Source organism: Ambystoma mexicanum, chromosome 8 (genome assembly GCF_040938575.1).
Source record: "Ambystoma mexicanum isolate Mex_15411 chromosome 8, UKY_AmexF1_1, whole genome shotgun sequence".
NCBI lineage: Eukaryota > Metazoa > Chordata > Amphibia > Caudata > Ambystomatidae > Ambystoma > Ambystoma mexicanum.
Window position 1 is genome coordinate 1466959119 of NC_090929.1, and position 26594 is coordinate 1466985712.

At 47.0% G+C, this 26594-nt stretch overlaps 1 protein-coding gene across 1 annotated transcript in view; it reads right to left on the minus strand.

The window, feature by feature from the left end:
- The window catches only part of LOC138473115 (solute carrier family 2, facilitated glucose transporter member 9-like), a 369925-nt gene that overhangs the window by 209076 nt on the left and 134255 nt on the right, over window positions 1-26594 (minus strand). Inside the window, exon 4 of the mRNA XM_069611639.1 lies at window positions 5756-5880. Coding sequence (XP_069467740.1) covers window positions 5756-5880 — 125 coding nt within the window. The remainder of the gene's footprint in view (window positions 1-5755; window positions 5881-26594) is intronic.

Sequence of the window (26594 nt, forward strand, 5' to 3'; positions counted from 1 at the left end):
TTTCTGCATATAAAAACAAGTGAGGCCTGTGCTGATATGTTTTGGGCCCGTTTAGAGATGCGAGAGCCTTTTTCTGACCCACTGGATGCCCCAATACACCAAGTCCTTCTTTACTTGATGGGCGTGTTCCTTCATATATATCAAACTAATAGGTGTAAATGACTTCTGTAGCAGAACACACCGATTAAATGAAATCAGTAGTTTTATGAAGCCAATATACCTTGATCTGGGATGGGGAAATGCTTTATAACTTGACACTTTTGGGGTTACCGAGGAGTATTAAAAAGGAAACACTTTACAACCTCTGCCATACCAGAAGGCTGTAAATGAGAAACATGCTGATGTGGATGAAGGGACAATGTGCAGTTACCGAGGTCAGAGTGTGTGAAAAATAAAATCACAGGGATACAACATCTTCAGTGGGAAGGAACACAGCCTCGCCTAGGAATCCCCAACACATTAAACTCTGGGCCCGGCTTTCATTCCCCAAAGCAGAGCCCATCGCTCCTGTAACACTCCCTGCGGTCCTTGAAAGGGTACTCTGAAAAGTGCATCCTTCTTCGATCCATATTATTCTACCCTGCTACTGGATTCACTGGGTTTACAGCTGGGTTCATACTATATACAACCAAGCGCATACACAGATACAGCGTACCCTAAAAGAGCATGAGTCTTCTTAGATAACGAAAATAGAAAGCAAGGGAGATGGAAGGAAAAGTAGCCAAAAATGGAGGAAATCATGTCCATTGTTGAGATTCCCTAAACCACAGCGATTTCAGGGCCTTGAAGGACTAGAACTAGTTGGATTTAGTATTCAGGGAACATTTTGTTGGCTGGCGTCAAACACAAGGGGCATCTATCTAGTGGTTTACTGTAGAAAAGTTTGGGCTATAGATTCCTTTATGGAAGGTAATAGACCTACTTTATTAAACCCAGATTGAAACCATTAGTTTTGTGGTGAATCAAAGATCATGACTGATTGATCTCTTTTGGCCTACAAGCTTCTACTTAACACCTTTAATGATGGAGTTGCATCTGCTCTCCTACAGCTTCCTACCAAACACCCTGGCAATGGTGACTAGTATGCAATATTGTTGGCGTGAAACTGCTGTAGCAGATACTTTCTAATGACAGCAAAAAAGTGACTACCTTTCTTAGTGTGGAAGGGTTCCTACTTGTGCGAGTGCGGTATGACCACTCTGAAAATAAAAAATGGGGTGCAGCATCGCCAATTGCCCAGGGCCTACCCATAAAGGCCTTCAATGAATAGGACAAAGAAAACAATGGTATTCCCGAGTCGCGCTTTCCCTCCTAGTGTGAAATTTTGCAGCCAGTTAGTCTTAAAATAGACTTGTATCAATGTTTCATGTGTATGTGATTTTATTTCACGTAAAGTCAGCCGACACGTTTCGAACTTAGTCATCCTCAAGGCGGACACCAAAAAACATAAATTGTATTGAATGGATATATACACAAGCATAGCAGTGTTGTGTGCCATAAAAAAATGACAATATAAAATAGGTCATAATATCCTTCAATACATAATGCGTGCACATTATCGATGACGTCATGCGCTGTCACGTGCAACGGTCTAGACCGCGTTACTGACAACTAATATGGCGGGAAGTCCCTGGGCAACACGCAGCGCATTCGGGACTAACCCGAGGAATAGTGTATCCACTTTACACGTTGGGAAACCATACAAGGAACCCAATATCTGATGCAATGCTTGCATTGAGAATAGAACTGGGTCCAGCTTGCTCACGTAGTATCTTATATCTACTTGCAGGCAATCAGCAAGGGATAAGGGGATCTGGGATTCTTCCCTAGATCTATATGTACGCCTAGCGTACAATCTTTGACGGAACGCGCCAGCCACTAGTAAGATTACATTTCTACTACACAGTCATATCACTAACAGTTTACACAGGGCTCTAGAGCTCACGGATTTGACTTAGGTTCACAGATAAGTCTGATGAGAGCCAACCCTTTACCATTAAACGCTTCAGAGAATGTATTCAAGAGAGCAACGCAATTAACCATTATGCTCTATTCTGGTAGGCCAAACCCTTTATTTTTTGCGGCGACCATATTTGTTGTTATCATTACATACGGAAGAGCTAATTTAATACAGGTCACTGCTAAAAAACAACTTGCATTCCAACGGGTTAGCATCCCACATGTGGAACCTTTAGGCTGAGTCCATTTAACTTTTCTGGACAACCACACCTACGTGGTGATCACGCAATATGGTGAATGGCACAAGAGGCATGTATGATGCACTATAGGAAATTACCAATGGTGCAGTTGATAATCGACGATTTTGGAAACCCTATGGCTTATAGGTTTCACTTCACTTCACATACTTATTGAGCGCCAGTCACGGGCAAGTCACTTCCTTGGTTCAGCTTCCAGAAACATATCAATCACCCAGTGGCCAATATCGCATGAGGGACATGGACCTTTTTACCCTCTCATACTTTCAGGCGCCAGTCACAGCCAATACACTCAGTATTAACGTATGGTTTTCAATGACTCAATGGCCATGTGTGGGTGAAGGGCATCATACACAAACTGAGGCAACCACTTATGCCAAGAGAACTCGCCGTGTGTATTTGTGACAATGTGTTTTTGTCCGTTTTCCTGCTTCCGCATAACCCTCCACCATCAACTCAGTCCTGGTTATGTAATACTCAACCATTTCATTATTTTATCACTCACCTTGTTTTTATATTTGTGCCTGTAACAAATACCTATGCAATTTTTATTTCTCTTAGCATTTTACTTTGACCTCTAACACAACAATGTTATGCTTCTTATGTATATATCAATTCAATGTTTGATTTTATGGTTTTTGGTGTCAGCCTGGAGGCCGACTAAGGTCGAAACACAGCTGGCTGACTTTACGTGAAATAAAATCACCTACAGATGAACCATTTATACAATTGATCTATTTTTACATTAACTGGCTGCATAATTTCACACTAGGAGGGAAAGCACGACTCGCCATTACCATTCTTTTCTTTGCAACTTTCTTAGTGAATGGTGCTTTAATAAAAAGTGAACATTAAGAATTTAGGACCACAGATGATCCCACATCGGACTTAACATATGTCAGAAAGCAAAGGAAATGGGCTAGGGAGAATTTGTGCAATTGGAAATCAAAAAACACTTCACTTTAAGAAATTTCAAATTCATAGCAATAACCATTTAAAACCCGATCCCTGTGTTAAAGTCCATCCCTAAATTCAACATCCATGGATAGACTAAAATCCAGCCGAGTAAAGCCTACTTTGCTTGATAATGCGACATGTAGGCTTGTTAACTGGATTTTCTTCATTAGCACCGTGGGCACGGGCGCCAGCAAATCAGGGAGCTCAGAAAGTGGGCTAAATCCTTTGGTATGGGCCTGTGGTCCAAGCTCCCACACACCTGTTCGCCCCTCACCCTGCGACTGCCTTGCTCCCTCCCACCTATCGACGTTAGGGCACGCCAATAACTACACTTCGTGCTAAAGGTTACATTAAAAAGGAAAGAAAGGTACCTTTACTCAGTCCTGCGATGCCACGTCAGGGACAGGAGTCGGTCAACAGTGTTTATTCAGAATCAACACTGAAGACCGACTCCTGTCCAGACGAGGCATCAAAAAACAGAGTAAAGGTAGGTTTTCCCTTTAAAAATAAAAAAATTAACTTGCCTTTAGCGCCCGCTTGTAGTTACTCATGGGTGCTAAAGGCTATATATGCCCATCAGCGGTGCCCGGACCCTCTCAGTAACAGCATTGCCACCTGCATTAAGGGACCCTCACTTTGCTCTGGCCCTTAACTTAAGCAGCGGGCACTGATGTTCAGTTTTGCATTTCTACTTCTACAGAAAGTAACTAAAAAGGATTCTGAGGAACATACAGGAGAGTGAAGTAGCAATGTTAGGCTAAATTGGCTGGAAAATATGCTACATTTTTTAACACTTTAAAATTGGCTTTAATAAAGGGGGCAAACTGTAATATTGCATATAAAAAATAGATATAGGACAAAAAGCGGATCCACTTATTATTCTCATTTTATAAAAAAAGGCTTTTCAATTCACAAATAATTTATCAATTGAAGGACCACATTTATGACAATTTTTAACAACAAATACTAGGGAATTGTGAATTTAAAGTCCTAGCTTGAAAATGCAAGGTTTTAGATACAAGGGAAAGATCCTCACTAGTCTGGGCACTACGGCAGATTACTGTGATTTGTATTTAAGCTATCCACTAATCATTTTCAATTTAATTCCTCACCCAAACTTTTCAGCAGGATTTTATTTTTATTTTATTTTTTAAGACTGGCATAGGTTTAAGGTTTCCGATGGAGGCTACTTTATAAGCCATCCTGTGTGCAGTCCGTACAGAACCACATGGGAGTTCAGGAGCAAGCCCATCATTATTTGAAGAGATTAATTTCACCCATCAGGGTGCCAGGGAGAAGTTCAAATGAGCCCCAAAACTCTAATATATTTGTAGTAGGGTTTTTAGTCGTCGTTTCCCAGGAATCGAGTAAATGGTTAAACACGAGCAATCCTGTGCAGTACAGTTGCCGCATCAAAGGTTATGAACCCCTTAAATTGAGGAAATTTTATCTTTTGTCGCTCTCCCATCCCCCAACCTTATTGAATGCTTTGGGGGCTTCATGAGACCATTAAAGAACTGTGCACTCAAAAGAGGATTACTAATAAGCCTTTTGGTTGGCACATACATTAATTGCATCAAAGTGGATTTGATAAACTGTGAGAAGAGTTTAACTAGAAAAGTAAAAGGAGTGGTTTTATGTTCAGTTTAAATATTTAAAAAAAAGGATTATTTTCTACTGCTCTAAATCACAGCTACATGTAGAAGGGCACGATTAGTTGAGAAGAAAAATACAATAGGGGGATAGTTTGTGCCACCTGTGTTGGGGGAGCGACTCTACATGGACAGAACATTATTGCACATAGAACATATAAAACAATTGAAAATAGAAGTATAAGTATATGTTAAGTGTATGCATGCAGGAAAGTATGGGATTTAGAAGGCTCAAAGCTAGCTCGGAAGCAAGATGGACAATAGCAAGAGTTTCACACCCTACACTCGAAGCAGGAACATTGCACAGCCAAGTACTGGCATTCTCAGAGTCTACAGCAATACTATCTACGTTGGACATCCTTAAAAACATTAAACATTTTTTTTTACAAAAAAGGTAAACTAATGCAGTAGTTCTAAAACAGAGCAGTACAATCAATTCTGGGGTAAGTGGGTTGACCACTGGCTGAATCACAAAGGACAGAGGTAAGAACTTGTTGAAGAACCTTCTGGAATGGTGCCTGTAATTACTTACTAAAAAGATTCAACCTCTAAATGCTGCAAAGGGAGGTTTGTTCTGCATCAGAAACCAATCAAACGTTCATATAGAGGCAACAGGACAGGAAGCAAAACTCTTGGCGTAGTAGGACCTGAATTGTGGAACACTCTTCCCGTGAAAGTGCATTTCACTGAAAACGTTATTCATCTAAAAAGTGCCTTCATGCCTTGATCACCATCCCCGATCAGGCAATCACCAATAATACTTCAATACCACAGTTTGTGAATAATATCCCACCTCTTCCTTTCTTTTATCCTATGCCTTCTGATACTTCCTCTCCCTACCTCCCAGTGCTCTGAAGCAACTGGTATGCATGTATCACGTTACTTATGAAAGCCAGAAAGAACAAACATTCACAAATAAAAAAACTTTACCCGAGTGAATCCCAGTGATGAACCGTCCAACAATAATCATTTCTGGGGATTCAAGAATGCGACTAAATCCCATCAGAGCACCAGCCAGAAAGACCAAAGGTGCACTGTTCACCACGGTGCCTCTCCTGCAGAAGGAAAAAAGAACGGAGGAAACAACTCAATGCATTGCTCATTAAACACAACGTAGGACAAATGCAGTTTGTCAATACTTTAGGAAAAATCCATTAACTGAAAGTAAAGCACAGCATCTTCTATATATTCACACAACCGTACCTCCACAAATCTTTTTCAATTTACACAATTTGGTTTATTTACTAGCACTAAATTCCAAAAATAGATCTCATGATTCACTTTAGATAGCCAATAAGGACGAATATTCAAATTATTTTATCAGCATTCTGCAATATTTATTTTGTCACAGAATTCTTTTCTCTTCCCTTTAACATTTCATTTTCTCATTCTTTACTTTTTGTTTGTCGTTATTTGCTGCATTCATTTTTTTACTTACACATTACATAGACAAGTGAACATCATACATAATATATATATATATATACACGAATTGCACACCACTTCTGCTGAGAGTCCTAACCCTCACTGCTGTTGTAACTATTCGCTGCTATTACTGCAGCCATCTTCACCACGTGAACTAACACCCACTTAAACACCCATATAAGCTCTATTGTTTGCATTCAGGTCTACGTCTCCTATGGAAAACAATTTCACTTAAATCTGTTCCTACGCCAATTAAGTGACGTTTCGGTGGAGCTGTCACTAAGCCACCTTCTTCAGGACCTTGCTTCTATGGAGACCCTGAAAGGCAACAACAGATGTGTATGAGCGTGTTTTCTACAAATATTTAAAAAAACGACTGTTAGAGTCAGTGAATCAGAGCTTCTTGGAACGCTGATCTAGTTTCTCAAGTACTAACCTTGCTCTGTTCAAAGTAGTCTCCAAGGAGTATTGTTTAGAAGGACTCACGTTTCCAGTCTATGGTGTACACCCTGTTGAGTGAATTGTTTAGTGTAAGTAGAATTCTGTCCAATAGATCAAAATGTTTTTTGTAAATATTCTTTTTAATAAAAAAAAAATATTCAAAATGTTTTGGGCTGCAGGCATTTGTTAATCACCTATAGCTACAACTCCTTAACCAATGTGGGGTCCCTCTGAATATGTGGGGTGGGGGGGTCTTCATGTTGCATGGAGTATCTGCTGTTCGATCTTCCTGACGGCACATTTAAAGCCTGGCTGCCTTTTCCTCTACCTACAAGATAAACAGTTATAAGTCCACTGGCAATGAGATACCGGTATATAAACCAGCCAACAAAGCCTATGTTCATGCTTCATATTAGTTTTTTTGTCGGTTGTAAAAAAGGCCTCCACCTGGGACTCGTGCCTGCTGAAGTAAAGGCTGCTTTATGACATCCTTTATAAAGCTAGAGACGACCTACCTGCAGATAGTTCAGATGTGTTTGTTTTGTGCAGCAGGGTATTTGACTGCTTTTAGTTCAGACTCTAGTGCTCGCTGCCCAGCGCTCCTGTTGACTCTGGGGGATTCTGAAAGGACAAGGCAGAAGGAGCACTAACTAACTCAGCGCTTCTACTCATAATGGGATTTGCCTTACCCCCAAGATCTGTCCCTAAACAACAATCACCACTCTGTTTTCTTACTTGCGTTCCTCCGATTTACTTTTCTGCAGCAGCGCTGTCCTACGCCGTATGAATCAGATTTATCTAGAAAAAGGTGACTTGTTGCCCTTGGCAACCTTACTACTGCGCATGCATGTCCCAGCTGAAGCTAGCCGTTGCTTGGCAACTCGCGCCTCTTATTTTATTATTGAGTGAGGCGCCACATTTGTGTCTCAATGTGGGAGATTATGTTGTGAATAACCATATTTCCTATGACACGTCACATGCTGCTTGCGGCCTCAAAAGCCATGGTGTCTTAGTTACAATTACTTTGTAAATGCTCCATTCCACTTGGGTCTGCTGACACTCTGAATGTTTCCTGGTGCATCCAACGCCACTTCTGTAAGTAGCTGTTGAAAAGTAATGGACATATCCAGCACCTGATGCTCACTGTTGCGTGCAAGCACCATTTGCACCGAATAAAATGCCATATTCACAGCTCTGAATTGTTAGTGGGAGGAGGAGTGTGATGTTGCATGGGTAAGTGTGGGAATCTGCATCGAAAGTCCCTGTTGGGACTTGCATTTGTTCATGGCCATCATGGCAATTTGCCCAAGGACCAATACCTAGTGTTTACAAGCTCAAACTTCAAACTGTTCCTCAATGCACTTCGACTAGTCAATTGAAAAATAATTCCTCATTTAGCCCCGTCGCACTGGTCCCCAATTTGTGTATCCACCAAGATTGCTTGTGTAGGAGCGCCCTGGTGGTATTGGCAGAATTTCTTACACAATCAATTACCCACCATACCATATCGTCAGATGTGTGCTGCATACTGATGTAATGGAAAACTAGTGGGGCTGTAACTGTTTTGCACCTGATGCGTGACCGGTGTTCACCTATTCTTTTCAATACTGGTCTTTATGATTGTCCAATGTATTTCATCCCGCAGGGACACTGTATGCAGTATATGACATTTGATATTTTGCAATTTGTAAAGTGTTTTAACATGCAAACTTTAACTTCTGCTGTAAAGGAGGTAATTTTGGGGGTAAATCTGCATGTTGTGCACACCCCATCTGGATGGTGGCACACAGTGATGTTTTCACCAGTTTTTGAAATTGGGCGTGGGTTAGATGTTCCCTCAAGTTTTTAGATCGTTTGAGTGCCATTCTTGGGAGGGGTTCATCCAGTAGGGTTTGACCAGAGGCCAGAAATTCTTGATAACCATTTTGATCTGTTGATTATTCTGGCAATAAGTAGTGACACATGGAATTTGTTGGTCACTTTGTTGTTCCTGTCTTGGGCATCAAAAGAACTTAAGGGGTGAATCCTGCCCTTTTTTTATTGCTTAAGCAATTCTTTGGGATAGTCCCTAGAGCTTAGCCTGTTCGTCAAGGTTTCTGCGTGTACCAAGTAGTCATTTACTGATGTGCAATTTCGTCGTACCCTTTCATACTGGCCATACGGTAGGTTTTGTTTCAAAGTTAAGGGGTGAAAACTATCGTACAACAATAAATTATTCCTATCTGTGTTTTTTCATTTTTTTATTTTTTTTTACTAGTGTGCATTTCAAATGGCCATTATCGCTTACAATACATAGATCCAAGAAATAGATTTCGTTGTCAGTCATGTTCATAGTGAATTTAATCCGAAGGTCCCAGTTTTGTCCCGCAGGAAGAACTGTGCCAGATTTGCCTGGCTTCCTTTCCAGATGAAGATGATGTCATCTATGAACCATTTCCATTTGTGAATATGGTTTGCGTAGGGATCATCAATTGCGAAGATGTGGCTCTCCTCAAAGCATGCCATGTAGATAGCAAGGCTAGGGGCAAAATTTATTGTCGAACTTACAGAAATTTCTTGTGAGTACCGTATGGAATAGATCTATTATGAATTCAGTGGTTACTTTTTTTTGTAATTCATAACTATTCAATTGCCCCTCTAGGCATTCCAATGCCGAGTATTGTGGTATACTCCTGTAAAGCGCGGTTACGTGCATAGAGACCAGGAATTCTTCGGCCATATTAAACGGTTCTCCCTCAAAGCACACAATGGTTGCAATTATGTCTCGCAGATAGGACTGTGCTAAAGAGCTCACAGGTTTAAGTCAATGAATTTATTGACCGGTTCCAAAATGAAACCGCATCCAGAAACTATAGGGCGACCTGGTGGATCTGGTGGGTTTTGTGTGCATCTTAGGTACGGCAAAGATTCTCTGCCTGGGCTGTTAAGGAACTCATTATCTTTATGTAATCTACTCCCTTTCTCTTCCCAGTTGGGTGCTTTTCTGTATAAGCCGTTTTATTGCAGGGATGGGATCCTTGTCTAAAGGAAGATAATGTTCTCTCTGATTGAGAAGGGCCATAGCCATCTTGAGGTATTGTTTCTCGTTTTGAACTACAATACAGCCTCCTTTGACCGCGGTCTATTATAATTTCTTGGTTAAAACTTAGACTCGAGTGCCTGTCTTTTGTGATTTGTGAGGATGTGTCTAAACTTGGACTTTTTAATCTTTTAGAACACATCTCTCAAAAGTGAATCCTTCCTTAGGCATTTGACTTTCTGTTGGGGTAAATGAGGATTTGGGGCCCAAGCCTGTATCTTCCTCCTCTATTGGGTCTTCATGATTTTTAAAAGACTTAGTCTCACTTTTCTGAAAAAATTCCTAATCTCTGATTCCACTGTCTACCAATTAGTTGTGTTTGTAGGGACAAATGATTGTTCTTTCGATAATACGGATATATCTTTATCAGTGAGGGGAATGTTAGATGGGTTGAATACTGGAATTTCTTCATCTTCATTTACCATCTACACCTGCCCCTGTATAGGCCGTATCCTCTTGGTCCTGGGTTCCAGTACATTCCTGTTGGCAGGGTTCCCCCCCACCCCCCATTGTCTTCCTCTTGTGCCCGCACTGAACAAAAAAAGGCCTTTGTGACCAGTTGTTAGCCGTTTGGTTGAATTGATTCCATTGCCAAGGGTCGTCCCCCAAAGAGTCTGAACTGGATGAGCCTGAGAACTTAACCCACTTATTGGCTCCAGGTGGTACAAACTGTGATTTTGTCTGTGCTCGATTACTAGAACAGCATCTTCAGCAGCGTCTCGCCTGGCTTTTAAACAATCGACAAAGACAATACAGAAAGATACAACCACCTTACCTTTTCCTTAATCCAGCCATATCTTTAGGGTTTATATCTCTTGGAGTCCTATTTAAGGCTTGCATTTTATCAAGCGATATTGATGTCATTTCTATCAAATGACTTACAAAGATACATTACAGATGAATGAGCCACTCTACTAGGAAGAGTGCCTTTATAATATACACAATATACAGAGGTTGTGTGGATGAGTGACCTATGTGATGGAGGGGAAAGGAAAATGAGACTAGGGACAGTGACTAGGGAGCTGAGGGTGGACAAACCCTTACAAACAGATCTTGTGGGATGAGCCAAACATCAGAGTCCGTATTGGACATTCCTGCATGCTTTATCAACCCTGAGGCATTCAAAATGCAGGACATAATCGGGAAGCCAAACAGCATCACCCATCCAGTTTATGTTTATTGAGTTTATATAGCACTTAAATCCAAAGCGCTTTACAGTATAACAAGGTACAATGAAGCATATTTACAAACATGAAACAAACCAGTGTACAGTATGCAGAACAATTTACTTAAAGAAGGGGAAGAGAGGGAGACTGGAGAGGAGGTAGGTAATGAAGGATTCAATGTCTTATTTGAGGTCAGCAGGAGGGGAGGAAGGGGGAAGGAGGGGGGGGAGGGGAGGGCAGGGAAGGGGAAGCCCCCTGGTGACTTCCTACGCCCCCTGGTGGTTTCAATGTCAGATTTGAGGTCAGCGGGAGGAGAGTGAAGGAGGGAAGGGAAGCGTGGCAGGGGATTTGGGGGGGAAGAGAGGTAGGGAAGGAGAGTAAGGGAGGGGAGTGGAGAAGAAGGGCTTTCAGAGAGTAGCGGAAGGACGAGTAGGTAGGGGAGGAGCGGATAGAAAGAGGTAGGGAGTTCAAGTGAAGGGGGGCCCAAGAGTTCAAAGGAGCGGAAGGGTGAGGAAGCACATGGGGCTGGGGGTGCCGTGAGTAGGTGGAGATCAGCTGAGCGAAGAGGGTGGGAAGGAGAGTAAAATGAGAGGAGGGAAGAGAGATAAGGGGGGCGAGATCATGGAGAGATCTGTAGACAAGACAGACGGAATTGAAAATTTAGTTGCGAGAGGAAGGGAAGCCAGCCGAGTTGAGAGAGTGAGGTAAAAATAGAATCTCGAGGGCCAAGACAAAAGAGTACGGATAGATGGAGGAGTGGTAGACGGATTTTAGGGGAGACAGGGAGTCCAAAGAGGAGAGAGGAGCAGTAGAAGATAATGGAGGAGATTAGTTTTGAAGCGTGGAAGGTGTGAGAGGAGCAGATCTTGCGGATTTTGAAGGTGATGCCGACAGGCATTAGAGGTTAGAGCGATGTGGTTGAGAAGGAGAGGGAGGAGTCAATGTAGATGCCGAGATTGCGGGCATAGGTGGAGATTTGAAGGGGGAAGGTGGATTAAAAGAGGGAGGGGAAGAGTGTTAGAAGGGAAGAAAAGCACTTCAGTCTTGTCAGTGTTAAGGTAAAGAAAATGGGATGACATTCAGTTTTTTTATGGCCGTAAGGCAGGAAGAGTGTGTGATGGAGGTCGGGAGTGAAAGAAGAGAAGGAGAGAAAGAGTTGGGTGTCATTAGCGTAGAAATGGTGGGAGATGCCCAAGGAACAGATGACGGGGGCGAGAAGGGAGGTATAAAGAGAAAAGAAAAAAGGTCCAAAGTACGGATCCCCAGGGAACACTGTAGTTCAAGGGGAAGTTGGAGGAGCGGCCGCCTCAGGAGTGTCATGCATGCTGGACATATTACCTCTGGACCTGGAAAACCATCTTCATGCAGAACGGGTTATGCTCATAGAACTGCTAGACCGTTCTATTCTAAATGGAGGTTGTTTGATGTACTGCTGGGAAAACGACGTTTGCATTATTCACGTCGTTGAATTCACGTGATTCTGGGTAGTCACGTGTGTTACTGCAGTAAGTTCATAAGCAGCGTGGAGACGTTGCTCGCTGCTTCCGATTCAACCAATAAGGCGTTTGGTAGCTGAACTCTTGATCTGCGTCCTCGCATCTCGTCAGTTACTTCCTTGGATTTCTTCGGCGTGTTCCTTCCACACGCAAACTCCTGGAGCTGCTTTCTAGAAGTTACAGCAGTTTTTGTTCACGTGAAATTTCTACACGCTATCTTCGGCAGTCGTCCATTAGAAGACCATCAGACGGCTTCCTTCACACGCGAGTTTTGGCAGCACTGTCTGCGTGCACTTCAGTCGCGTGTATTCTCACACGCGGGTTCCTGATATCTTTGCATGCTGCTTTCCTGACTGCGTGTAAGTTTGTCGCGTGTAAAACCAACGCGACTTCCTGAACTCTCCAAGCGCGGCTGTCCTGGCTGCGTGTACTTTGTTCACGGGTAAAACCCCACGCGGACTCTGGAACTCTTCAGGTACGGCTGTCTGGCTGCGTGCACTTCTGTTCGCGTGTAAAATCACACGCGGTCTACTCTATTCTTTACACGCTGCGGTCCTGGTTGCATGTACTTATGTTGCGTGTAAAACAGCACGATTCTACTGTACTTGCAAGCGTGGCTGTTCAGGCTGCGTGAACTTTTGTCATGTGTAAATCTGCACGCAGTTTTTTGAACTATTTGAAACGTGGAACTCCACACGCAAATTGTGCTTCGTTTGGATTGAATCCCTGGCACCTGTGATGAGATAGCAGGTGGACTAATTTCATTTCTGTTCTACGTGGGAAAGGAAGTATAATCAACAACTGTTTATTGGAAGGTGATTGTGCACAGTACTTTGGATGCTATCCTGTGGTGCACCAACCCAGTATCTAGCGTGAGCCTCGTGCCGTTCGGGATAAGTCTCCCTTACTAACCTCCCCTCCTTTGTCGTTGTAACATTTACTGGATTTCTTCTGAGACTTGTTGGTGGAGATTCCAGTTCTAAGCCTACAGGTTAGTGTTATAATTAGTGCTATTGCTGTGCTATCAGTGAGAGTTTAGTTGGGACAACTTCTCATGATGCTTTATTTATCCTAGGCTGACTTCCTATAATGCTCCCACGCCCTTTCCAGTGATCCCTCTCTCTGCCCGTTTTACTAGTCAGAGAGTTGTATCATTTGGAAGGTCTAATTTGGCTTCACTACTATCAAGCCATGTGCATTCAAGAATCCAGAAGAGCCCTACCAATTGTATCCTTTTTTGGTTACCGTATCCTTTTCATAAGATACCTTGGTGATTTATGACAAGGAGACAGTAAAGGATCGATTGGAGAGGTAAGAGGAGAGGACAGTGCCCTTGAAGCCGAAGAGGACAGAGTGCTAAGAAGTAAGGGGTGATCTATGGTATCAAAAGCTACAGAGAGGTCAAGGAGGATAGAAATTGAGGATTGCTTGGTGTGGCGAGCAGTGAGGAGAGAATTAAGTACATAAGTGAGAGCAGTTTCAGTGGAGTGTTTAGGGTGGAAAACAGACAGAGGTGGGGAGGAGGGAGAGGATACGAAAGCTGAGAGTTGAGTAGGCTAGGCGCTCAAGGAGCTTTGAGATGAAGGGGAGAAGGGAGATTGGTCTGAAGTTGGAAGCAAGAAGAGGGCTAGCAGAAGGTTTCTTCAGGGTAGGGATGATGGTGGAGTGTTTGAAAGCTGAAGGAAAGGTAGCGGAGGAGAGACATGTGTTGAGGAAGGTGGCTAGGTAGGGGATGAGGAGAGGGTAGATTTTGGGGATGAGGGAGGTGGGGATGGGATCAGAGGGGCAGCGGTAGGGTGAGTTTTGGACAGGAGATAGACAGAGGCTGGGTTAATAGGAGAGAAGTTGGACAGGTTAGCAGAGATGGAAGAGGAGGAAGGGGAAGGAGGTGAGAAGGAAGGAGAGGATGTTTTGGCGTAGAAAGAATTTTGGATGAGACGTTGGCAAGGTCGGAGGGACAAACGGTAGAGTTAGTGGAAGGGTCAGAAGTAGGAGTGGAAAGAAGGTGAGCTAGGGTCTGGAAAATGCGGCGGGGGTGAGAAGCTTGTGAGTGGAGGAGGTTAGAAAAGTAGGAGCACTTGGCAGATGTGAGGCAAGAGTCATAGAGAGAGTGATAAGAGAAGTAGGAGAATTGATTAGGGGACTTCAGCCAACGTCGTTCGAGGCGGAGGAGGCGACGCATGGACAGAAGGTGAGAGGAGAGCCAGGGTTGGGAAGGTTTGTGAGAGGGGGAGAAGGAAGTAAGAGGGTAGAGTTGGTCGAGACTGGAGCATATAGAGGACAGCGAGGAGAGGGCCGAGAGAGATGAGAAATCAGAGAGGGGGAAGGGAGGAAGAACAGGAGTCAAGGAAGAGAGAAAGGTTGAAGTTGCAGAGATCACGATGAGAGAAGGAGGGGCGGAGGGAGAGGGGCAGGACAATGAGGAGGAGGGAGGAGTGAGGGGGAAGAGTAAGGCATGGTCGGAGAGATAGTTGGGAAGATACGATACGGGAGAAGAGTAGGATGAGAGTAAGATGAGATCGAGAGTGGAGCCGGAGGAGTAGGAAGGGGAGAGAGGAGGTAGGAGTCGAGTAAGGAGAGGAGAGAAGAGCGGAAGATTGAAAGGAGGTTGAGAGAGGGAGGTTCAAGTTGCTGAGGACAGAGAGTAGTAGGGGAGGGAGAGATGAGAGAGAGGAGGTGGTCCAGGTCTTCATAGAAGGGAGAGAGGGGGCCAGGAGGTTTGTAAATAATTAAAAAGGAGATAGCATGAGGGTAAGTGAAGGATTTGAAGAGAAATTCGAAAGAGGAGAAGGTAGGGATAAGATAAGGTAGGGGATGAAGACAGACATTTAGGGGGGAAAATGAGACCGACGCCGCCTATGCGACCTGAGGGGTGTGAGACATGAGAGAAGGAGGAAGAGGGGGTGGAGAGAGATGCAGGAACAGTGGAGTTGAAGGGGGGTATCCAAGTTTCAGTGATGCAGAGGAAGTGTAGGTTGAGTCGGAAGAACAGGTCAAGGGCCGCAGTGGCCTTATTTCAGATGGATAGGGCATTCCAGAGGGCAATGTTGATAATACTGGAGGGATTGACAGTGGGGAGGTGGATAAGATTAGAGCGAGGAGGGATAGGGCGAGGGGGAAGGGATGGGCAGGAGGGGAGCTGAGAGGGGGGTGGACATGAGGGTGAGCGGGAGGAGGAGGAAGTGGGAGAGGGGGAGGGAGGGAGAACGAGGAGGGAAAAGACAGATAGAGTGCATGACAAGAAGGGAATTAGAGTATGTGTTGTGGCCTCACAGTAGAGTGTCCACAGTCAGAGTAGGGATCTGAAGAGCAGCCCTAGGCAGTTGAGTGGGTATCCAGGCAGTGGAGTGGAGGATGCAGCAGCAGAGAATCCAAGGGTGGATTGGTGAGGAAGGTAGGAGCCTTTGGAGATCAGCAGCCGAGAGGTCGGAGAGGTGAGAACAGCAGGATCCTTAGAGTAGAAATTGCAGCAGGGAGCGATCAAGGGCAGTTGATGAGATCAGCAAGATTCTTGGGGGGTGGGGGGAGCAGCAGAGCATCCAGGGCAGTAAGGTGAGCAGCAGGGGCCGAGGAGGAGGCCCTGGGAGGGGCCGGGGAGGGCGTAAGAGCTCTAGGCAGTTGAGTAGGTGTCCAGACAGTGGAGTGAAGGTTGCAGCAGCAGATCGTCCGGGGGTGGATTGGTGAGGATGGTAGGAGCCTTTGGAGATCCGCAGCAGAGCGTCCAGGAGAAGTTAGTTAAGAGCAAGGGGAGAGGGATGATGCCCAGGTGAGGAGTGGGGACCTCAGACTGTAGGATGCGCACCGAAGGAACTGAATGATGGAAAGCCCTCAAGAGCTGGGCGGGCAGTGTTACAGTCCGTTGCAGCAGGGCACAGGCAGTGTCAGCAGGTTGTAGTAGGCAGTGCACAATAGAAGGGGACAGCTGGCAGTAGTGGCATAGGCAGCGTCTGCAGGAGAAGATCAGGCGAGATGAGGCAGGAAGACAAGGAGAGCTCAGTAGATGGAGCAGGCGAAGGGATAGGCAGTGCAGCAGTCCATGGTAGAAGGGCATAGGCAGACTCGTGCTAGGCTGAGCGGCGGGCCGGGACAGCAAGTTGGAGGAGGGAGGCCCAGCTCTGATGGTAGTCACAGTGGTGGCAATGGCAGGTGCAGCCGCAGGCAGAGGACCAGACAGAGCAACAGTACGCCAGGAGATCCGTAGTAAGGAGGGCGATATGACACGCCCGTGGTACGGCTGCAGAAGTAGGGCGCTCGCCAGCCTGCATAGGAAAGGGGGCAGCCACTTGCAGTGCAGGGGTTGTGGCAGGGATAATGGGTCCTACCTTGGTGTGGCAGCAGGTCACTCAGTGGTCTGCAACGGTGCTGGGCTGGGCGGTGAGCTGGGACAGCAAGGTGGAGGAGGGAGGCACTGCTCCCGATGGTAGTTGCAGTGGTGGCGTTGGTGTGTGCGGCAGGTGCGGACGCAGTAGTGGGTCTCTCGGCAGCCTCTAGTCCCAGGACTGTGCCGTGCGCAGCACTCAGGACGGCAGCAGCAGTCGGGCACAGCTCCCGATGGTAGTTGCAGTGGTGGCGATGGTGTGTGCGGCAGGTGCAATGGCAGGCGCGGACACGGCAGTGGGTCTCTCGGCAGCCTCTGTTCCCTAGACTGTGCTGTGCGCAGTTAATTGTCAGTGGCGCAATTGGAGTCCTCAAATCCTCAGGGAGATTTGATGGCTTGACAAAAGGCTTGCCTCACTTCCCAGTTCTTTGTGGGCTGTGTAAGGCTGTAAGAAGGAGGAACAGGACTGATCCATACAGAGTGAGAGCAAAAGAGCGTATGCTGTATCCACAGAGTATTTTGTGCATCTTTGCAATATCATATGTAATGTCATTGTGTAGGGTGCTCGTTTTCAGAATTTCCTTAAGCTTTGACTCCCCCCCCCCTTTGTTTTGCTTTTTACTTCCTTTCCTTCTTTCTTCAACCTACAAGAAAAAGGGGGGAAAAAACTTAAAAACCTTTGATGATCATTTGATTTTTGAATCCTTTCCCTCAACTCTGCCCTTTCCACCAAAAACAAGCATTGGCAATGCCAATAGTTTGGACTTTTGTGTGGGGCATGTTAAAAAGGTACTTGCCAAGCACAGCCGTAGTAGGATAACTACACATTGTTGGTAGCAGGTGCAAAATGGTGCAAGTACCTGGGCATCTAAAAGCAGTGCCTGGCAAAAGCTTAAAATGTATGCACAAGCCAAAAATGTTGGCTCTGTGAGTGCTTGTTTTAAACAGGACTTCAGTGAAAGACAGAGTGCTTAAAATCGAGTGGCTGAAGGCAGGCCTGGTAAGACTTTTTTTTTTATTACACTAGTAGCGGGTTTACAACTCCAATTAACTCTCAGAAAACTGCTTTGAACAAACACTGGCAGACAGTGTTAATGCAGAGCCTGATGGTAAGGCTTGATTAAAGTGAGTTGAAAGAGTTGCCATGAGGAGGCGTTTTGGGCAGGCAGAGGCAGGAATGGTTGGTGGTGGCCATAGGGATTAGCATGGAAAGGCAATGGGTGGGCACATAACCAAACGCCAACAGACTCCAAGTCCCTCCTCAAAAGTCATTCCTCCCTAGGTGCACTCCAATGCAATAGTTTCGGCTTTTAGGGGTCACAAGGCACACCCAATAGCACGAACTAAAAAGGAAACAAGAAAAAGAGAAACTTTCTAATCCCCCTTGAGATAGTTGATCTACTTCCCCTTACACCACCCCAAAAATACAAGAACAAAATAAATAAACCCTCTGTGAACCCTTTGTTCTAGAAGAAACCCCTTATTAAAACCTTGCCCTTACTGCCCCTCTTCCCCCACAATTGATATGGAACCAGACGGTCTCCTCTGGAGCATATGATCTTTGGGTGAGGAGTGTGAGCAGCAGGAGGTAGAACAGGAAGAGGCGGAGGCGGTGTCAGCAGCAGGAGGCACGGATAAAGGGTCATCAGCAGTTGTAACACGAAGCAGCAGATAGGAGCCAGCAGGGGGCACGAGTGGTGGAACAGGAAGAGGCAGGAGATGGCAGACAAGTGGGAGAAGGCATGACAACTAGAAGCTGGGAGGATGAGGCGGATTCGATTAAAGGGGTAGCTAATGTCCTGGAAAGGGGGAAAGGTAGGCTGGAGGTGGACCAAACAAAAGGGTCCTACCCCATTGCTTTGTAGTCATGACCCCCCCCCGATTGGGTGTGTCAGTACCTCACCATACCCAGGGGGAAGTTAAAGGTAAATGTGTGCTATTACATGAAAGCTATGCACTGGCACAACTGCAATACAGAAACACCTTGGGCAGTGGCATAAATCAATGTATAATAGGAATGTTGACATGGCTGCCTCCACCACTATGATCACTGCTTCCAGTGGTGTGAAAGGAGCACCTGGCAGCATGTCAGGAGATGCAGGTTAATTCTCTCCATGAAGTACAACATAGTATCAAAAGAGTCTGCATGGCCCCTTTTGGTGGAAATATTGTACTTGCCATCCGTGAGCCCTCCGGGTTTGATTGCCCGGACATGCAGGCACACCTAGCTTGCATTGAATGGTGGTGTTCTGTTGGGGTTGCAGGAACACACAGTTGTCCAATATGATCAGGAAACTCACGTGCATGCCCCGCCCCCCCCTCAATATTGCCTGCTAAATTAAACAAGTGCTAGAGAGACTGCCAAAATGACATATTTTACATTGACTAGCACTCCAAACTGATGGCTCCTGCCCCTCGCAAAACACAAGGGAGATCCTGGGAGTCCCTCTGCCGGACGTCCCGGTTACGGGATTCTTACCCAGAATCTTTAGCTCACTATCTTGCACAGAGGAGAAATATCCAAAACATATCAATCTTTGTCCTGCCCTGGGGCAGTCCAGCGCTGAAATGCTAGGCAATTCTCCTCTGAACAAGAGTCCCAACAGCAACCCTGGTTGGAGCTCATCAGCAGGGTGGAGCTGTGCCTCTCTAAGAATAGTGAGCAAGTGGTCCACGTCTGGATTCCCCTAGTAATTTAAGGGGGGAGACCCAAAGTTAATTAAATTATGCAAAAACAAGGGGGGTACAGGGAGTCCCTCTGCCGGACATTAGTCCACGTTACGAGAGCCTTACCCAGAGTCTTTAGCTCACTATTATTCTACCCGTCACCACTCTCCTCCTGGCATACAATTTAGCATCATCCTCAAGCTAACCATCCCCCTTGCATTCTCTCACTTTCACTTCTCCCTCCTTGCCAACACTGGTGATCCCTCATTACCCCTTTCACCGCAGCCCACAGCCATCAAAAACGTGACTAACATAATATCTTTAAATTCAGCTCTCCATCTCCATTTCCTACAATTAATGGCGCATGCACACCCCCAGTACATTCTTGCCTCCGCCCTTGCATGGATGAGTTGCCCAATGGCTTTGTCCTGCTGGTCCTTCATGTATGCAGTTACCAGGTTGATGTCTAGTCTGAGTGAATGAGAACACAGTGAATGTTTGAGGAGTGAGGGTGTGCAAATGTTCTCCGAATGTCAGTTGGCCCGTGCTATATACAGAGGATGGACTGGTGGGTGTGCTCTCTACAATGCGATTTTCAGTGGAACCATACCCACCGTTTCTCCCCTTTCTAATACCCAGATTATCATTCCTGCAGCAATGGAAGAGGGCGCTAGAGGGCCAGCCAACATGGCGGCTCCTCCGTGAGCTCCAGCAAGGCTCCCTGAATCCTTTAAAATCATATGCCATTAGTGTGAAACCTTCCACAGCTCAACAGGCCCGGCTCCTTGTGCCTCCCGAGACCTGCAGGGCATTAAAAGCAGAGCAACGGGGGGCCTCGCCATGGGAAGAGGCACCCGCGAAGACATCCGGCAGAGCAGGGGCCCCACCACAGAGAGCAGGCCTGAACCAGCCCCAGGTCCACCTGTGGCTCGAGAGAAGCACAACCACAGAGAACCTCCCCCTGGATCCTCCGATGCAAAACCCCCGTCCTGCCAGAGGGTCAGGAACGAAATGGAGCCAGCCAGGCTCGTTCCGACCCGCAACGTCTGGAGATCACGGCAACCACCAGTACGATCTCACAACCCTGCACGGTGCAAATCAGCTAAGCGCAACCAGCAACGCCGAAGTCCCAGTACCACTGACTACCGACGACGAGGCCGAGGACTACCCTACAGAGACCCCCAACCACCCTGAGCCCAGGCCAAACCGAAAAAGACCCCACTCACTATCCACCCTCACAGGCAGACACGCACAGCAGCGAAGGCGGTCAGTCCTACAAGGATCCGATCCGCAGGTCACAGCTCCAGCAGTGGGTCCTGGCAGTGACGCATCGATTACCCACCAGAGGGGAATCACCGGAGACAGCGATTGCCCGGTTTACCCCTCGCCACCCTCCCCCAACGCCCCCAGTTCTACGACAGGAGCAGGCACAAGGAATACATCAAGTCTATAAGGTACGTAGATGCAGCAACCCGCGCCCGCCGCTCCCCCTCCCAGAGGCATAATACGAGGGACAGCCCTCTTTAGAACCAGACCCAGCGCCCACACATGCTGCATTGAGAAGAGCAACACATCCCGCATAAACAGCGCAGCTGGACCCATCTGAACCAACAGCCCATAGGCGACTCGCCGAACAGCGGAATGAAAGACACCGGTCTCACCAAGAGTTTCAGGACCCTCGCCGGCAGGGCATGGCTGTCGGACACGGTTGCTCCCGTGCCTCCAGTCCAGAGGCCAGCAGGCTCGCCCCAGAGCACACATGCCCGGAGACTGCCTCAGGTGACCACGAACACCACCACTTCCAGGAGAGCCCCAGCGTGTGCCCACATACACGGAAGACCAAGCCTCTCCCAATCACAACAGAGGCCCAAGACCACCCACAATCTGCCGCACACCGGCCACAACTCTGACTCCCAAGTCAGCTGTCTAACCCACACAAGCCACGGCAAACTTCAGCGGTCCACGACCAATTGTAGCCAAGCCAGCCAGGTACCCCCATACGAACAGTGGCCAGGGCTGCTCCCGATGCCCCCCCTGTGCACTGAACCTCCCCACCCAAAGGCCTGGGTCTCAACCCCAATCATCCACTCACCAGACCTCCCGCTGCCAGCCACACATTGCAGCACCCAGCCCTTGGCCGCCCATACGAACTGCACCCCAACCGCTGCCATAGTGGGCGATGGGCTGGTTGAACTGAGCGGCTGCACAACCCATCACGCACCCCAAACCTGCGGCTGCGCCTGGAGAGCAGCACCGGAAGCATAGTACAGAATGGAACCCCCCCAATTCAAAGGCCCCTATCCCGGAGCACATCACCTGGAACAGCAGACAACACTCCCCCCTCCCCCTGTACCCCCACCCCAAACACCAGGAATTGCGACCCAGCTTGGCAGCTGAGGAGTGAATTACCACTGGTTCACAAGTACAACTAGGCAACGGCGAGGCACGAGAGCAACTCACTTCCAATGCCGCAGGAAGATCATCTAATTCCAGATTCACACTCAGACGGCCACTCTCTGAACTCCTGCAATCCACACGCCTATTGGTCGTAACACCAGAACCCAATACACAAGTGATCACGAGTTCCCTCACCAAACAGGAAGACCCAACAGCGCCCAACAAGATACCAGAACCCCGGAATTCACCCAAGTTTGCAGAGGCAATGACCGCCAACGCTGCAGTCGCACACCGGTCTCAACAAACAGATTGTTCACCCCTTCCAGGCACACTATTGAGACCCCTCATGGACACCAATCAATACCAGCTACCTGCACCCTCTGACCAACCAACAATTCTGGATGGGGAAAAATGACAAATCCCAGAGGAAACAGAACTTTGAACCAGGCACCGTGGTCAAAACGCCTAAATCAAGTACTCAACTTGACTCCCGAGTCCATAATGGAGCAAGACAAGGATCCAACCCCAGCTATGGAGATCCGCGAGATACTCCTTGAACTAAAAGCCGGCATAGTCAACCTCGACAGCAAACTCAACGCACTTTCACCAAAGGTCGACCAACTACAACATTGCCTTGACAAACATGGGGATAGACTTGACTTGGTGGAACAGAGGGTATACGACCTAGACAAATAACACGATCTCACTAACAACCAGGATCACGTCACTAAAATCAGATGAAAGCGGTCTCTGCAAAAAAAAAAAAACAAAAAAGAAAAAAAAAAAAAAACCCCTTGAAGGGCGATCACGCCGTAATAACATCAAGCTAACAGGAGTGAGGGAGAGACAACTCCCAGAAAAATGGAGTTCATAGAGAACCTATGCAAAGAACTGTTTGGTGCCTCAGCGCTCTCGCAGCTATTCGTGGTAGAAAGGGCTCACAGGGTGCTGACCAGTCCCGGGGGCCATTCCGTGCCCGATTATTGCCAGACTGCTAAACTTCAAAGATCGTGACACAATCCTGCGACTGGCCAGGAACAAGGGAGAACTCCAATTCGACGGGGATAACATCCAACTCTATCCAGACTTCTCGCCGGTGGTCCATGCACTGCGAAGATCCTTTACAGGTGTAAAGCAACGACTACAAGATAACCAAATACCCTATTCCATGCTGTTCCCAGCAAAGCTATGGATGCAACATGAAGGGCAAGCCCAATTCTTTAACTCGCCGGAAGAGGCGAACACCTTACTGGATCGGCTGCAAACCTCCTGACAACAATCCACGACCACTTAAGAGGGAACGAGCCAGAAGAAACCCACCATGACACTACAAACCGCCCGCCAGTAGCGGCCTCTAAATGGTGCACAATTTTGCACTAGGGCTCCACAAGAATCCTATACCCAAGGGAGCCTCGGACCTTTGATGGGTACTAGCGCCCCAAGCTCAGCCCAGTTCACATTCCAGTTGGGAGGTGAACGTTTTTCAATGGGCAGGTTGGGGGTTGTCCATGAGAGAGTGGGATCGGGAATAGCCCGACGACAGTTGTGGACATGCGCCAGTTACGGATCCACCCAACACCAACCAACTCCACGGCCATCGAATGAAAGGGGCCTACAGCACACAAGCTTTAAGATACCAGCTCGCAGACATCAAGTGAATAACACAGCGCTATCCACCCCGCCGAGCAGGAAAAGCAATCATGGAGAGCCAAGACAGAATCCATATCGTCACTGCAATGTGCGCCGATGTCAACGATTAAGTCACACAAATCTGACTCCAGTATAAGCACCAAGTCCCGCATTCAAGAGGGGTGGCCATCCTGATAGACGAGACAAAAAAAAGTAGCGAACTTCAAACTACTAAAGACGGGATCCTCGAAGGGAAAAAAATCATCTTCGTGAATTCATATGGTCCCAACACGGATGGGGCGAACAATTTTGACTGGGTGATGACACACCTGGAGGGAGAAGATCAGCCACAATCATCTGGGGAGGAGACCTGAACACACCACTAATCCCCCAGAGAGACAAATCTCATGCTCCGACTACCCCCCCACCCCCACCAAAGCAAGCCTCCAAGTTCTTGAAATCTTCAAAGCTTATGATCTTATACACATATTAAGACACAGCCATTGGGAAGACCAGGAATAAACCTTCCACTCTTGGGTTCACAACACAAGCTCACGACTAGACTACTTGCTGGTGTCCTCCCAAAGTCGCCTTCAGCGGGGTCACTGCCAAATCCTCCCGAGGACACTCTCTGACCACTCTGCGGTCACTCTTGAATGCATCGCCCCAGACAGCAGGAATGGCAAACCACACTGGAGATTCAAACTAGATTCCATGCAAGACCATTTGCAGACGAACTCTGCACCGAGATTGTGTCCTTTCTAGAAATCAACCAGGGCTCGGTCTCATCGGCGGGCATCCTCTGGGAAACTCTGTGCTATGTCAGAGGGGTCTGCGTAGTGAAGGAAAAAAGAATACTGAAACTAATCAGTAAAGAACTTGCCACTTGCAAAACTTAATTAAAAGAGCTTGAACATACATGCACCACATCGAACGCATCCCTCAAAAAAAGAGCTGGAAAAGTTCAGATCCACTGCTGAAAGAACTAAAATTCCTCGCAAGAAGCCACTGTATCCACCAGTATGGAGAAGGGCAAAAACCTGAAGCCCTCCTAGCATGTCTGGTAGCAGCAGACAGAAATCCCACTCTGGTAGAACGGATCCGAGATGCTCAAGGGACTCTGGTACAAACCGACGAAGTAGCTGAATCCTTCCACAGCTTTTATCAAGAACTTTATAGCTCCAAACATACCACCGACCCAGAGACCCTCCTCCACTACCTGGAAGACACTGAGCTCTACTGGGTGAGCGACTAGCTAAGAACCCTTGGAGAATTTCTTCTAATGTGATAGGTGTATTCAAGCAATAAAAAAAACTTCCCAGTACCAACGCCCCAGGCCTGAGGGATTAATAGGCACATTTTACAAAGGATTCACCCCTCTCCTGCTGGAGGTATACGAAGAAGCACTAGAAACCGGCATGTTGCCCCCGACCCTCCGGGAGGCTAATGTGATTCTCTTACATAAAAATGGAAAACCCCCTGAAGAATGTGCATCATATAGACCAATTTCCCTGATTAACCTAGTCAACAAGATTCTGGCAAAGGTTCTCAACACTAGACTGCTCCCCTTGATGCCCGGCCTGGTACTCGCCTATCAAGCCGGCTTTATACCTGGTCGCAACACAACATTCAGTACAAGACGAATGTTTGGAATCATGGAGGCTCTCGAACCTTTGCACCAGGCGATAGCAGTCCTACTAGATGTAGAAAAGGTCTTCGACTCGGTCGAATGGCCTTTCGTTTACGCAGTTCTGGAGCGAGTGGGCCTGGGAAACACTTCCTTAAATTCATCTCCCTCCTTTACAATCACCCCCAGTCGAACATCATCCTAGGAAAAACAAAAGTCATGCATAGAGCTACAGAGAGGGACCAGACAGGGATGCCCCCTATCCGCTTTACTATTCACTTTGGTGATGGAACCCCTGGTGGCCTCTGGTCCCGGCAAATACAGGTCTCTCCCTCAAACCCCACAAATGAATAATCTCCCTGTATGCAGACGACATGGCCCTCCCGATCGAGAAGCTGAATCCCATCATGCGAGAGGTAATCAAGTTCGGCACCCTCTCAGGCCTAAAAATCAATCACACCAATCCGTCATATTCCCCATAACCCCAGATACCAAGGACTTTGTGGAAGACTATGGGTTCAGCTGGGAACACTCGAAGGTCAGGTATCTCGGAATCCTAATGTCCAGGGATCATCAAGACAACTACGAAAAGGCAGCAGGGGCACTCCGGGACAAAATAAACAGATGGAAACTCCTTCCACTCACTCTGTGGGGGCGCGTCTCACTGGTCAAAATAGTGATCCTGCCCAAATTCCTGTACCCATTTCCAAATATTCCCCTCCTATTACCACAACACTTTCTTCAATGAATTTGGAGCTTAATCCTCGAATTGCTGTGGGCTGGCAAACCAGCAAGAGTAGCATACACACACTCATCCAACCAGTGACCAAGGGAGGCATAGCACTCCCTGATCTAGAGCGTTATTACTGGGCCACACAAGCCCAATTCCTCGGCTACTGGTACACCACACACTTTATTAGAGCCCATGTTCAACTCGAACAGGCACTCGCAGCCCCCAATCTACTGAGGGCAGCTGTTGTAGGCCACCTGCCAGTACCTTACGCATCACTGAACACAGTCCTTGCCACTAATGCAGTCTGGAAAAAGATTGCGCAGAAATGTAATATCCAGGTCAGATTCTCCCCCCTCATACCTGCAAAGTTGACACCAGGTTTCCCCCTGACCGCTGACAAAAAAATGTATTTAAAGTGGGCAGACAAGCTACAGATCAATACACTGAGTGACCTCTTTGCAGGAGGCCCTTTCCTAACACTCCAACAAGCCAGAGATAGAGAAGCAGACAGCCCGGGACACGTTTGTGTATTTCTGTCTCTGTCACGCATTCCAAGCTCTCCTCCCCATGTTCCCACAGCAACCACCCACATGAGAATTATTACACAGGGTGATCCAATCACAGGGGGAGGGCAGACTAGTCTCCGTAATATATAAAACAGTTCCCATGCACACAGCCCCGAAAACGAGATGGGTGAGGTCCTTAAAGTCCACAATACCGGATGGCGATTGGGCCTACATCCTAGGTCAAACTCGGAGAGTAGCTCTGAACACACGTTTCAAACGAATACA